The sequence below is a fragment of the Syngnathus acus genome, chromosome 2 (genome assembly GCF_901709675.1).
Source record: "Syngnathus acus chromosome 2, fSynAcu1.2, whole genome shotgun sequence".
Classification (NCBI taxonomy): domain Eukaryota; kingdom Metazoa; phylum Chordata; class Actinopteri; order Syngnathiformes; family Syngnathidae; genus Syngnathus; species Syngnathus acus.
In genome coordinates, this window is record NC_051088.1 from 14,567,446 (window position 1) to 14,582,543 (window position 15,098).

Genomic DNA, 15,098 nt, shown 5'->3' on the forward strand with positions numbered 1-15,098 from the left:
ATCAACTGTCAAAACACTTTTAAGACAAGAAATGAAAAGTACTCAGCACAAAATGAAAGGATATTAACTCCTGCTTGTTGAGAAATCTAAATTTAGTCGATACTTTTGCGGTGATTGGTAAAAATCATAACCGACTCCATCGTTGTCTAAATTGATGCATGAACTCAGCTCGGCCAGCCACCTTTGTTGTGATATCATTCACATGATTCTGGGGTTCTGACAATGTAATCATGTCGTACAGAAAGACAAATAAGTATTTAATTGATTCAGCCTCTGAATCGAATCTATTTCGGAACAGTCGTACCAGGGTTTTTTGAAAGTATGAAAACAGCGGAGCAGGAACCGAAACCACTGGAAAACGTTTTATTACCTCAAGACATGCACAAACGACGTTAGATGTGGCAAAACACAACAACAAAGTATTTCACAACCAGTGTATCAACTTACTTGTAGGATATAGTAATTGGCAAGTATAAATAATAGTAAAAGATCTTGCAAGTCAAAGATGCTAACATCAAATGCTTAAGTTTCCAACAAATAAATGTGATTCTTATTTTTTGTTTTTGGTATGTGAATATTTGGCTAGCCGCTGTGCAAGCAACTTATAAAATAATTTACTATGCACACATTTACGATGTAAAAAGGCAAGAGAATAGCAACACACTTGCTAAAGGCTTCTAGTTTTGTTTATGCTTCGTCAGTCATGTGGAGGGAAACTTGGGTCCGAACAGAAAAACACATTGACATGAATGACCCCTTCATGGGAATGTCAATTTTGGTAACTCAGAATGTAAAAGTATAAGTACGGCGTCTACGATATTTCAAATGTTTCTGTAACCCTGGACTCATCACATGCTGTTTATGATCTACTGAGACTACAGGAAATGTCCTGAGTTGTTTCTTGATCAATAGGTTTATTATTTGTCCTCATCATGCTAACGTTTGGCACATCTCACTTGGCTGCTCCTTGCACTCTGGTTCTGAAGACGCCTATACGGCTGTTTCTTGGTCTTCCCTCTGGATCATTTGGTAGTGCTGCCGGTTCTCCAGGTAAGCTGCCAGCTCGGCATCTTGAGCTTTCTCAGCCCGGTTCTTTGGGGTGTCACCCTTAGGAGAGCGAGAGATGTTTCTAGTTGTTAATACAGTAAATGTGTTTATTTCCATCCAACTCTTCAATACTGTTTAACTTTAATACACATATAGTATGTTCCTGAAGAAGAAGTCTCTTTAGATTGGACTTTTTTAATGGTTTCTTTCTTTCAAGGCTAAATAAAAATCCGATGGGCTGCAACTGGTGTTGAGAACATCGCTGCTCCATTTTTTTAACCAAACCGGGAAACTCAAATAGACCATACCAGTCCTAAAATCTCTACATTCCTGAGTGTAAAAAATAGATTTGGTCAACAAAGCTCTGAACAGTCCTGGACCTTTAGATATTCAAAGCCTTTCAATTTCCAATGAATCTTGAGGACTCCTCAGGACATTGGGTGATGTAGCAGCACTTTGTTGTATGCTTCTCAAGTGCGTCACGTACTTCCTGAACAACTGACAACAAATTGTCACTACATTTAAATTTGGCTCGAAAACTTTATAGATCACTACTTCTTTTTCATCCATTTTTTGGGGGGGCAGTGGGGGACACTACCTTTGTTTGGTTTGTGATTTGAAATTGATTGTCTGTGTTTTGTCATCTTTATGTCTTATTTGATCACTTATTCTGTTTTCATCTTTTTGGTTAATTCAATTTTTAATAACTATTTTTTGCCTTTGTAAAGCACTATGGGGATCTGTCTTCTGTATGAATGGCGCTAGACAAATTGCCTTGCTTTTACTTTCCTGCTGTGACTGCTCGTCACTAAATGAACTACAAAGAAAAAAAGCCGCATTGTTGTGCAGGTAAGGGAGCGATGTCATAAAATGGAATACTAATCCTATAATAATCATCATGTTGTTTTTTTTCACCAACCTGCATGTCAGTTTTCATCAGTGAGGCTCCCGCTTCTACTAAGTAATGACAGATGGTCCTGTGACACAGTGATGCGGCCCGATGAAGAACTGTTTCGCCGCTGTTGAAGACCAGAAGCAGCGTGAGACCCACACAAATATTGCTTTTGTCTGTTGATGCCTGTCAAACTGGCTGTACGCTGATGCCTTGACTTATCGTCTTTTTTCTAGCTACGCTGTCCGCTGGTCGATTTTATGCTTCTCCATGGATATTTTACAATACACCACTATTTTTCTTCATTAAAAACAAAAAGTAATGGGGGAAAGTGATTTGCAATGCAAATAAACTCTTGTATGTTTGGTCACAGAGTAAATTAAATCCTTAAAGTACCACCCTTCCTTGTTAGCATGCAGTGCACACATATTTGTGATGTGTGTATATTGACATGTCATATATTTGAAACATTTCATACAATTAAAAGCAAACATGAACTCACTGTATGTGTTCCGTCAAATCAATAAGGTCATTTGGAGCTGCAAAATCAAACAGTTGGCAAATGAGTGGACTTTGAGCAGTCATGTGACTCCACAAAGGCGATACAATACAATACAAGGACCACAGTTACCATTGTCAAGGATGAAACGGACCATCTCTTTGCTTCCTGCACTGACAGCATGGTGCAGCAGGCTGCAGCCTGATTGGTCGACACATGTGAGGTCACATCCTTTCTCATGCAGCTCCTGCAGCTATTCCCCCCCACAGAAATATACATTTAATCGAGCGTTACGATAGAAAATAATCTGTGTCAAAATGGGAGTTCAAGCATCAAGGTGATCGAATAACACACACACTCACCTTCTTCATATTGTTGCTCTTTACACACTGAATCAGCAGCTCTGAAAAGACACCAAAGAATTATATTGAGTTCAACGTGGGAAATAAAAACATCACCGTTTTGTTAAAAGTCTGTGTATAGCAGAAGCAAAGCACTGAGATGAATGTTCATTAGGTTGACCTCAATCCTTGCTCTCACCGCCCCTCACTCTAAAAAGCACAGACCTAATCCAGTTATGTGAGGCAGAGAAAGCGAGACACACATTGGGGGGGGGGGGGGGGGGGGGGGGTGTGCGAGAGAGACAGAAAGTGAACTTGAAAAAAAAAAAAAGAAACATTTAAGAGCTTTCATGGCTGGAAGGCAAATCAAGATAACACACATATGGACATTTGCGAACAAAAGGGCCAATTGGAATTACTTCAATCTCTATTCAGCCCGGTCAAAAAATTGGATCTGATTTTCACAAGTTAAAACTAATACCACACTAAATTTCCATGTTTTATTGGATACAAGTTAACATTCACAGGGCAGGGGGGAAAGGGCATGTATAGTCTTTGTATTTAGCGGTTAAGCCTCGTCTGGCAGCAATGACCTCAACCAAATGTTTTGTGTAATTGCAGGTCAGACTTGCACAACAGTCCGGTTTGGACCATTACTTGTTACAGAAGTTAATGCAGCATCACAGAGCAAGGAGCAAGCACCTCAGCTTTGTGAGCGTGGACTCATTAAACTGAAGTTCACAATCCCTTTGTTATTGATGTGAGGGAAGTGTGAATTGATTTGAGTGAGATAAGACTGATAGAGCCTGAGGCTAATATAAAATAAATAGAGTGCACTACAAGCTTAGCGGTGACGCATGGTGAGGTTCATAGCTGGTGAGGCACTCGTATGAGAGTCAGATTTACAAATTTATGAGCCAAACAGAATGGTTTATTTGCCATTAAATTAGAGAGCAGTTAAGAAAAAAATGATTAAAAAATCATCTATCTGCATTCTTTTTATTCATATAATTGGTCATTAAAAACATTTCCAGCGATTTAGAAAGAGCATAACGTCCATTGTGATTTCTAACTCATTTAAAAAGCGTATTTAAATGATGGGCAGAAAAAGAATTTTAATTTAGGCCTATACCAGAAAGAGTCTTTCACCTTGGGTACATTCACCAAAATCTTAAATGAAGTCCTAACTCCAACTTGATGTGCTACACCGCTGTAGCTGAGTGCAAGAAACGTTGTCATCTGTCTGGTATAGTCACCTAGGAGTTTTATTTCCTAAACTACCTTTATGTTTTTGATTATGTCATATGTAAGTAAAGCAACAAAGGTAAGTGGAGCACACTGACCATGCTTACTTGCCTAAGTGCGCTAAGATTTTCTGAAGCGCTTACAGGTATACTGTACAACATACACACTATCCAGTTAAGTGCAGCAAAGGCTGGGTAAGTTCAGAGAAGAGAATAAAAGAGCATTGCTTGTACAAACAACATTTCACATTAGCTTCCCCATAGCAGCCTTGTTGACTGTCTCGAGGTTCCTTGCCTAAGCATGCACACGCAGGCACGTACGCACTCACACTCAGACGTCACATGCTCCACTGAACTATTCCTTTTGATGCAACCTACCTGACCTTATGGGATCTGTCAGTGTGTGTCAAAAACTTGCAAACATGAGACCGTTCCAAAAGACTATGTGCGTTGAATAGCAACAGTGAATGGGCTTTTTCATAAACACAATTAGGCTTACAGTACCTGAAGTTTCAATTTACCCAGAATGAATGAGTTAATAATGAATAAGGAATTTAGAAGCTCACAATAGCTTAAAGAAACCCCCTGAAACCATAAAAAGAGGTTCCCTACTGTTATCTGATTGGACGCTCAGCATGTGCCCAGGTCTGCTTGCAATATCTTGACATGATTTTTGCATCATTATGTTTCTGCCCATAATTGGTTTCGTAGAAAATGTACCATATTAAAAAAAAACAAAAAAAACTTGAGTCGAGCCAATGAGTGTCTCTTTTTTGTCACTTAAAATGAACCCTGAAATAAAACACGAGGAAGATCTTAATTGGCAGAATGTCAAATTTAGGGATTAGCTTGCAAGAATTTCATGTACAGAACATTCGGTGATTGCAGAAATGAGCCAGTTTAGGATGTATAATCATGCAGGCTCTTTTCCAGGTAAAAAGCTACCAGCAACATAGTGAGAGAAAACAGGAGGGAAGAGAGGAGAAACTCTTCACAAACGCTGGCTTGCTTCTGTTTTTTTTTTTTTATCCGCTCAGAGACATACAAGCTGTCAAGACTGCCAAGTTGCGTGTCTTGTGCAACATAAATGAAGGCCATTTGTGTGTTTGTGTATGCATGTGTATGCATGAGTACGCGTGCAGTACCTTTTTCTTCTTCTCCTCCACCTGCATCACTTGACCTTTGATCCATTTCATGTCTGGAGAGAGACCATCACAAATAAACACACCGCATGATTCATCACAGTTTCTCTACATATACAATATCAGAATCAAGAAGTATTCTCACAAAGAAAAACCCCACGAGGTTGGATGAAACAAATTGAAAGCTGAGTATCAAACAATAACATGCAACACTTCACCTAACATATCATGCTCATATTCACGGCATGATTTTCAGACAGTTGAACATTCTCGTGTTCACAACGCATTTATTAAACACGTGCTAATCGTGATGGTGCCAGCTAACATGGGTTCAGCTGAATTTAAACTGTGGCCACTACCTCCATCTCTTATATTGTTGGCACATGTTAAATTGTTGTACTACATCACTCAATGTGTGAATCTGAGTTCATTGAGTAAATCAATGAAAAGAAATATGAACTTGTAAAGGAAATGCATATAATTTGTCAAAGCTGGTGAATAATGAATAATTGTGGATCATTCCTAATAAATTCTGTATTTTTTTTTCTATTCATTAAAAAAGGGTGGGAATTCAAATTCTGGAATTTGAAGGGTGTGTGGGTAAAGCATGTGCCTAAACATACAAAAACATTTTAGCAGTGAGAAGGGTGCTGAATGTTAAGCAGGTGTAATTAAGTATGCGTTCATGTGCCCCCCCCACCCCACCCCAAACTAAAACGCTGTTTCGTCAGGTATTGTAGCTTTGTAGTGAATCCCATTAATTAAAATCACTTTCTCGAAAAGTCAAGCAGTGAGAGTACTGACCTCATTACTGGCTTAAGCTCATCATTAGTGGTGACAGAGCGCTGGATGCAACCTTTTCTGTAAATCACAAAGCAGTAAGAGCATGAAATAAAAGGGTATAAAAAAACGACAACGTCGCTGTGGAGCCAGCATTTATGTAATGTTATGCAACTGGTGACTAACCTTCGTAGTTTTCGAACCTCAGGTGTTGAACTCAGTGCTGAGGCAGAGCTGTCACTGTTCATCCTAAAAGACAGCGCACGGTGTGCTTGAATGTACCAGCTCCACATTCACGTTAAAGTATTGTGACACGCTGCCATTACAGAGAAATGGTAGAAAGACTTCATAGAACTTCTGATTTGGCTTTCAAAGAAGAACCAGGACTTGCCCTTTTCTAAGTTCATATCGTTTTTTGTTTTTTTAAATATTCATCCATGGCTTATCCTGCTTTTCAACTGTGAGGCAGACGTACTACCAACATGCCCCCTCCAGCCCGCTCTTGAAAGCACATCAAATTATAGCTGCTCGTCATCATCATTACTTCCATCCTGACTGTGCGATGACGGATGTTGCTATAATGATGATGTTGGTGGTGGATCAGCGCACGTTTAGCTGTGTGCATCCGCATGTCAGCAACTGGCTTTGGCTCAAAATGTTCTCTTGTGCGCACAATCAACTGGATCTGATCACCACACATGACACAGGGAGAATTTTCTTTCCCTAATTGTGACCACAACACAGACATAGTATTTGTCCCTTGTAAATCGTGTGTGTGGGGGGGGGGGGGCTATATTCCAGAATTCCACTCCTAAAATGCCCAATGAACCTCATCTAGCTCCGCCCATTTCCGACTGAGGATCATGGTCTCAGATTTGGAAGTGCTGATTTTCCTCCCAAGCACTTCACACTGGGATGCGAACCGCTCCAGTGAGGGTTGGAGGAGCAACAGTATCAAATCCTCTGCAAACAGCTGAGATGCGATACTGAGGTCACCAAAGCGGACCCTCTCAATGCCTTGGCTTCTGAACTGAATAGGTGATAACAAGGCAGGCTTGAATGGAGTCCAACCACTGGAAATGAGGCCGACTTACTGCCGAGGGCCAAACTCTGATATTAACCAAATAAAACATGAGCAGTAACAGCACAAAACGTGGCTTAACAGACCGAATGCTGGACAAAACTACTTGGAGACCACCTAAGTCCCCTGCCTGAAATATGAATCTCCAGTAATGTCCGGTGGATATCTCCTTGCTCCTTTTCAAAGGTTCACACCTTACCCCAAGGTAATTTGTGAGTCAGCTTAAAACAACACAAATTTTAGTCTAATGAAAGTACAAATCATTTCAAAACTTTTTGCATCATTTATGTGACCTATAAACTGAACAACTCAAAAGAAGAAAAGAAATAATTTGGAAAGGCTTTAAACACAATTTTTTGTATTCCTTGTGAAACAGGTAGACCATGAATTTACTAAATGTCCACAATGCCTAACGACTGTTGAAATGCATTATGAGCAAGGCAAAGAACATGTCAGAAGAGAAGTTTTAAAGTTGTACACCAGAGAGGCAAAAAAGTTAAGCTTTAACTCTAAATTTAAAAAAAGGATTAAGCCCAAGTACTGTGTCACGTTGATAGAACTAGGTTGCAGAGGCTATAAAATAGTACGGTTCAGTAGAGCAGGACCAAGATTCATAAAATCTATGTCAGGGTTCTCTACAAACTGTATGAACTTGCTGGACAGTAACAACTCTCAAGAGATGATGTTGAGCTTCTGACATTTTTATACCGCCACATTTGATTTCAAAGGAAACCCATTTTACAATAACAAGTGTCAACTAGCAACTGACCGTTTAAACAAGAATAACTCCCCGATTAATTGGGAAGCGCTGAAATATACAGATTACGTTTTACACTTAAAATCTACTTAACACTCTGATAAAAGTAGAAAAAAACATGCAGACAAGCCTACTATGACAACTGAATATAATTTCTTTAACTGGCGGGAATTATGAGCAGGTCTGTCATTTAATATGAGTTGAAATGTAATTGGTTGAATTTGAATTCAAGGCACATACCAGTTGAATTCTACTCCCTCAAACAAAAACTTTTTTTGCAAATTAGTATAGATTGCTTGGAACGAATCATTTCGCAATGATTTATGTCTTTGTCTCATTTATTTATATCACAAAATCCTGACATTAGAATACAAATGCGACTTTTTAATACTAACCGCACACTTAGTATCTCAGTTGCTCATATTTTACTTTGCCTTTCCAAATACTTTTTTCTTCTATTGTGTTGTTCAGTTTATAGGTCACATAAATGATGCAAAACGTTTTGAAATGATTTATACTAGTCTCATTTATTTATCTGACAAAAGGCTGCCATTTGAACAGGGGTATATGCATAGATTGGTGCATGTCTGTTCAACCATTAACATCCCAACCTCAACAAGCGCAACACTGATTGTTAAAAAATAACACCCACAAATGGTATGACATAGCATGGATTTTTTTTTTTTAAACAAATTGTGACTCATGAGGTATTGGCCTGACATGAGCGTTTTATGAATTCAAGTGAGCTTTTTAAACACAAAAAAAATGAAATCACAGAATACATTAGATTGAAAAGTACTGCACAATATTTCATGAATGTAATTGGAATAGTTGATGTGGAAGAATTTATAACTCCCGTTAAAGACATTAAACCTTAGCTATCTCATTAACAACACCACAGGCCATAAGCAGCATAAACGTTGAACGCCTCCGCAGACACAGTGTTGTGGATCCATAATTATTCACTTACCGGTCTGTTCCCTTTTTTCCTCTCACAATTACATTATATTTCATTTCCTATTTCTAATTAAGCGGGAAAAGAACAATTACATACGTTAATCACTTAAATTGGATAAGTAAAGGTATATTTCTTCAGGCACTTATATTCCAACATTCGAGTACACTGTCTTGAAATCATTAACTGAAACAGCAAGGTAAGAGCCATTTTTGGTTGCTGAAAATTTAAATGAAAGCAGAAAGTTACTTTTGAAGGCTCTTAAGCAGGCACTATAGAGGGATGCTCAATTTTCAATGTGTCCAACAGTGAGAGGAACCTTCCCCAATGCCATTTGTAAAAATAATGATACAACCTCAAAATGCATCAGTTGCCTCACACTATGCCCAGTACGTGTCAAAATGTCAGAACAAATATCCTGGGACTTCTTCCCAGGAACATCACCCGTCCACATTTACTGACCTGTGTTGTTTTTTTTGTTTTTTTTTAACATTTCCACACCAGTGGCAAATTTGAAAGAAAGAAAAAACCCGAAAAAACAAAAACAATGTTTTTGCGTGTAGGTGTTTGTCAGAGGGGGAGAGAGACCGGGTGATGGAGAGAAGCTAAGAGAGGGATGTAATTATCGTGGGAGGGATATTGTTCACCTCTGGCCTAGCGTGGGCAAATAGCTACGCTGCTTGTCTGTGTGTGTGTGCGTGCGTGTGTGCGCGCGCGCAAACATCGAAATACAGTAAAATTATGTGCTCAAGAGCTCTGACATGCATTTCATTTCTCTCCCATCAACTTTTTTTCACATTACCATTTCAATCTCTCTTCCGCTCTCTCTATCTCGCTCTCTCCAAAGTGCACAAATGCCTCTCGGACAACTCATCCCTGCACCTCATCCGCCCACTTGATCCACTCAGGATTGCAAATCAGACTGCCAACACAAACATGTGTACACACACACTGACAATTTAGCCAAGATATTCATCCCGCTGTTAGGATCACAATATTGTGTTGCCATGTATGTCAACTTCTCACATTGCGGAGCTTAGTGAGCATTCTAACAGGTTGTTACCAGGGGATTGTGAAAATATGCTGAACCAGTGTGCGTTTGCACTGCATGTAATGAAATTGTTATGAATGTGTGACAACGTACAAAATGAAATAAACTAAGAAACACCACCAAACAAAAATGTTATATAGAGTAGGTGATGACCATTTGGATTTTTAGAGGCTGAGTTGGCAGGAAAAAAATATTGATTACTGATTAATCAGACAATTAATTAAAGGACTAATCCTACTGCTTCTTGGGTGCTGGTTAAAGCGGCTACTAGTTGCATACACACTTTTGAAATTACAAATTTGCTCAAAAAGTGAAAATGTTTTTATTACACTGTATGTTGCTATTAATATGTGGAGGAACTGTTCATGTTAACAATATCTCAATATAATTGGGAAACTGAAAAATATTAACACGCAACACTTTAGTCCCACAAATCAGTATGTATATTTTCAAATGACTTTGACAACATTCCTAGAATATTACTATTGTTGGAGTTGGAAGTCAAAAAGCTGATCAGTTCTAAAATATTGAAAGTATTGTCATTTTCAAAGAGATATTTGATGTACAGTAAAGAAAACAATGTGGCTGCCTTGGTGCATGCATGCAGTTAAACACAGTTGCATTTTTTGTGGAGCGCAGGGCAATTTTAAAACCATCAATGTATATGCACGCTCACGCACACATGAGTTTCGTTTAGCTGTGTCTTCCATGGCAAAGAAGAAAATGTAAATCAGCACTATTATTCATGAGTACAGTAAACTCCTACACGGAAATAGCGTATGCATATACCCGAGCACAGAGACAAAAAGGGCTGAGAATTATTCCTGCCTACTTCACGCAGGCTTTGCCATCTAACAGGCTCGACAATCCCAACAGCCCCTATTTACAGTGAGCCAGCCAATCCCATCCCACAGCACCTACTACACTGTGTTCTCTGTATGGGTATCATCATGTAACTAAGCCTCCAATGTGCCTCCTACTAGAGTGTTTTTTCACTGTGACTTTATTTATGCACGCGTTTTCAAGCTTGCAAAACGGCACATATTTTACACTGTCTGGACAGAAGTATGTGGACACTTGGCGACTGAATGCAAAATGTAGTAACAGTTGTGAAAAACATTCTAGAAATACAGTCCTAAAACAGCAAAGTACTTTTTCAACTTCACATTCAATCATAAAGGTATAAGCGTATACTGTATGAATTTGAAAAGTTGAGTTTGAGAGGAAAAGAACGTCCTTACTTGTAAGAAGAGGGTGAGGTTGGAGAATGACACGAATCCACAGGGAAGACAAACACATCGTCTGGGTTCTGATTCAAACTGTTTTCCCTAAAGATGACAAAAGAAAAAATGGTTCGACCCTGGCTGGCTCCCAGAGCAAAAAAAAAAACAAGTTATAAAGACTAGGAAAAAGTCTCGGTATTATGCGGTGCAGAAAACACCTCTAAAATTATTATGGGTGGATCAAGTCAGCAGATTAAAGGCTGACACAAGTGGAGGTATTCTGACCTACCCGTTGTCAGCCAAGCTAGAAGAAGGATGAACCAGGTCAGGCATGGCAGTTGGAGACGTGCCGACTGTCATTGTGACAATCAGTTCCGGGTCTAGGATAAAGAGTTCCTCGTGGGAAATTTCGGACACATAGTTGAGATGTTCCTGATGAAACAATTGGCCTTTAATGCAAGGGGGGCTCAAGGCTCCACAATAAGCAAGCTTCGAAAAGAAAGAAACCCACCTGTGCTCTGTCTATCCTGTAAAAACGGTCAGCTGTTGTAGCTGTGGAGGTAATGGGAGAGTTTTAAAGTAGAACTTGTTGCAAGGACCCATGATGTAAAGCATTCTCTTTATCATGAATAGTCCTTTCACTGATGTCAGAGGCTGTTCTCTCCCGCAACTGTGCTGCAATTAAAGATAACCTTCGCCTGGGAGAAAGCGCCGACAGCAAACCCCACATCTCTCTCATTCTCTTTTAATGAGATAAATAATCTTTCCTTGGTTTACAGTATTTTCCCCGCTCGAGTTTCATGGAAATCAGGTGTTGGAACCTAAAATGAATTGATTTGCCCCCATTCGACAACAATGTCACTGAATCTCATTTCTTCTGTTTTACTCACGTCTTTTGCTACGTTTCAATCTCGACCGCATCTTTTTTTCGGTTCGAATTCCACAAGGATTTCTTGTGCTTGTTTTGCATTCCGAATATAACTGATGCCGGGATCTTTTGGTTCGTTTGCAAAGCCTCTCACAAATGAAATGGTCATGGTGGCAAACAATTTGGTTTAACCATTCGGGGGCTTGAGTCACAACACAACTTTGCCAATGTATATTACTTTTTATCTAATAGGTTTTAACCACCAACCCATTTTTTATATAACACTTGTCCTCATTAGAGTCATGTGTACACTCACATTTAGAGTTTTCAAATTTTCCACCGTATGGAAACGGTCGAAACTCCACAGAGAATACCACCAAGATGCCAGGTTTCACACCATCCATCTTTGACACAGCCAGCTTATCCTCATTAAGGTTGCGGGTGAGCTGGAGCCTATTCCAGCTGGCTGTGAGCGAGAGGCGGGATATACCACAGACTGGTCGCCAGCCATTCACAGTCACATTCATGCCTAAGGGCAATTTAGATTTTGTCATGAGGACAACATTCATGTTTTTTCAATGTGGGAGGGAGCCGGTGTACCGGGAGAAAACAAGAATATGCAAATAACATCATGCCGCAAGTTTTAAACAAGTAACCCCTAACTCAATTAATGTCCACTTTGACAGAAGTCCAATATGGTTGACAACGCTCTGCATGGCAGCAGTGTTTATCAGTATCAGAAGGCACAAGTTTCCCAGAAGCACAAGTTGGCAGATAAAGCAAAAGCTGTTAACAAGTGAAAATAATGAACTGTGTGGGCTGTCTCTTGGGCAGCCATCTGAGGCATTGAAAGCATAAGTTTAGCTGCAAACTTCTCTCAGGCTCCCGGCGAGTTTCAAAAACAACACAACAAAAATGCCATTTAAAATCTGTACAAATTCTTTTATCATCATTTTGTCTTTAGGGTCGGATTGGACTCTACCGACAGCCGTTTTGCACGAGTCAGTGTGAGAACGTGTTGATCTTCAGAGAGCCTTTCAATTCTTAAAGCTATAATTGCTAGTAACAATGGAAATGATTGACGAGTGATGATACTTACAATCAAGGAAACACCACTTTGGTGACAACCGCTGTGAGGAAAGATTCTTCGTCTTGACAGCTTCCTCCTAAAGACAAATACGTTTGTGTAAAAAAAATGATGGACAATAATCTGAGGCTGACAAATGAGAATGAAAAACACATGCACTATGAAACTGTATCCTTAAACGTTTAACAAGAGATACAACAGAGCAGCACAGATTTTGCCTTGGCCATTCCACCCAGTGGTATTTAATTCCTGTTCGTTCGAAAATACAAAGACAGAAAGCGTATCTGAAATCCAATTAACCTTCTGTTTCTCGCTGTCTCCAAAAGTCAGAAGAAACAGAACGCTCTCTCCCATTTCCTCTCATACCAATTTGGTGTTAGATCACTTGTTACAAACCTTAAGTGATATATTCAGAGACAACTACAGTAAGAGTCTCCTGCCTCCATACTACAACTATTCCTCTGATCCTGAGCCAACATAGACTGTCTTGCAGAAAGGCTACAACACAACACATTGAAGGCTTCCTCTGCATTGATTCATTCTGTTGACCCAAGACTAACCAGACAGACATCAGGATTTCAGATCATCCCTAAAATGTAAGAGCAGATGTTTGCAAATGTCTTATTCAGATTAAACAAAAAGGATAAATCAGTCTGCTTTCATGAAGGACTCGAGAAATCAGTGGATTATTATTTTTGAGAGCTTGAAAGCAAAAGATTTGGAAAATAGCTTACTTAAAAATGTCTCTAAACAATTACTTGGTGTTTAAATACGAGGTGCATAATAGTAATCGGTTTGTTATCACCTCTAAAATCTACATCGCCGTTCTTTAACATTGCCGCTTGCATGTCATGGTGAGTTGTGCTTCTAACAAAGTGACATGCCATCGGTAAACAGAACCAACGAGCATTTTCAGTCACCAGGGAGCAGGAGATCAAACAGTTCTGAATCCCTCTGGTTGCTATGCAACAAAGCAACACAACCACTCCATCTATCCATTTTCGGAACCCTCGAGCTTTATTCATATAGCATCAAAGTTGAAACAGTGATAAAATTTCGGCACAAGATCATACTGAAAATTAAATGTCCATAATTAGAGTCAAAAAGAGTTGACGTTCAAAACACCACGTGAATTTATTTAAAGAGAACTTTTTTTGTGTGTGGTTGGGCGGTAGGGAAAGAGCAATAGACGGACGGCAGCACTGTTTGATTCCTGTACACAATTCAAGTGGCGCTGGGCCAGCATGCCATCAAAAGCACGATAGGTGATAGCGCGCGTTCGTGACTTCACACAAGTCACGGTGACAGAGAATGACAGCATCGCAAGAATCCCAAAGGCAAGATCCCCCCCTGGCCGCCAAGATGAAAGACAAGACAAAAAATAAAAAGGCATAACGGCAGGCATCAGCGAGAGGGACACAAATGGAGGAAGATTGAAGAGCTTTGTGTATACTATAGCTATTGTCTCCAAGTGCTCGTTTCTTCTATAGTAGGTTCTCAGACAGGCTTCTTTGTATATTGTATACACATATGTATAGCAATTTGTTTGCTGTGGATATGTTTGGCTTTGAAAAGAAAAGAGGATTAAGGGACAAAAGATCAATAGTGCTGCTTTCTCCCATGTGTTTGTATCCGATGCACAATTTAGAAGACAAGAATATATTTGTCACAAAAGCAAATTTGTCGGTTAGCAAAAGTCATGGAACGTTACAAAGATCTTTCTTTGTATGACGTTTGTTGGTAGATTGACAAAAAGCAAACTTGTGCTTGAATAATTGATGAGAACTGATTTTAAAAAATTGGTTTCATCACAGCTCTGGACACTCCCTTTTTTTTTTTTTTTTTTACTTCAGTCTCCTCTTTGGCAGGTGAAATGCATGCTATTTGCTATTTACTTCTTTTCCATGATAAGTATTTTGCTTCATGATGAAGTATCCGTTTGGCTGCATTTTTTTATTTACAGAGACAGACAAACTTTCATTTTGCTGTAGCCATCACATGTTGCATCATTATCATAACTGTGAGATAACCTCCGCTGAGTTTCACCGTTGAGCTTTCCAGTCACACCTCCTCAGGCCGCGAACCCACACGGCCACCGCTGACCGCTGAGCTATAAGCCCAGCAGGCCACT

The 15,098-nt window shown here is 39.5% G+C and overlaps 1 protein-coding gene across 4 annotated transcripts in view; it reads right to left on the reverse strand.

The window, feature by feature from the left end:
• Positions 1-348: 348 nt before the first annotated feature.
• The window catches only part of LOC119131490 (diacylglycerol kinase zeta-like), a 39,577-nt gene continuing 24,827 nt past the window's right edge, over positions 349-15,098 (reverse strand). For all 4 annotated transcript variants that reach the window (XM_037266011.1, XM_037266002.1, XM_037265993.1 and 1 more), the window contains 11 exons: positions 12,980-13,046; positions 11,524-11,564; positions 11,302-11,444; positions 11,031-11,117; positions 5,970-6,194; positions 5,169-5,221; positions 2,801-2,841; positions 2,571-2,691; positions 2,442-2,478; positions 1,967-2,066; positions 349-1,107 (listed from right to left, as the gene is read on the reverse strand). In XM_037266011.1, the coding sequence (XP_037121906.1) occupies positions 991-1,107; positions 1,967-2,066; positions 2,442-2,478; positions 2,571-2,691; positions 2,801-2,841; positions 5,169-5,221; positions 5,970-6,194; positions 11,031-11,117; positions 11,302-11,444; positions 11,524-11,564; positions 12,980-13,046 (1,032 nt within the window). In that variant the 3' untranslated portion in view covers positions 349-990. The remainder of the gene's footprint in view (positions 1,108-1,966; positions 2,067-2,441; positions 2,479-2,570; positions 2,692-2,800; positions 2,842-5,168; positions 5,222-5,969; positions 6,195-11,030; positions 11,118-11,301; positions 11,445-11,523; positions 11,565-12,979; positions 13,047-15,098) is intronic.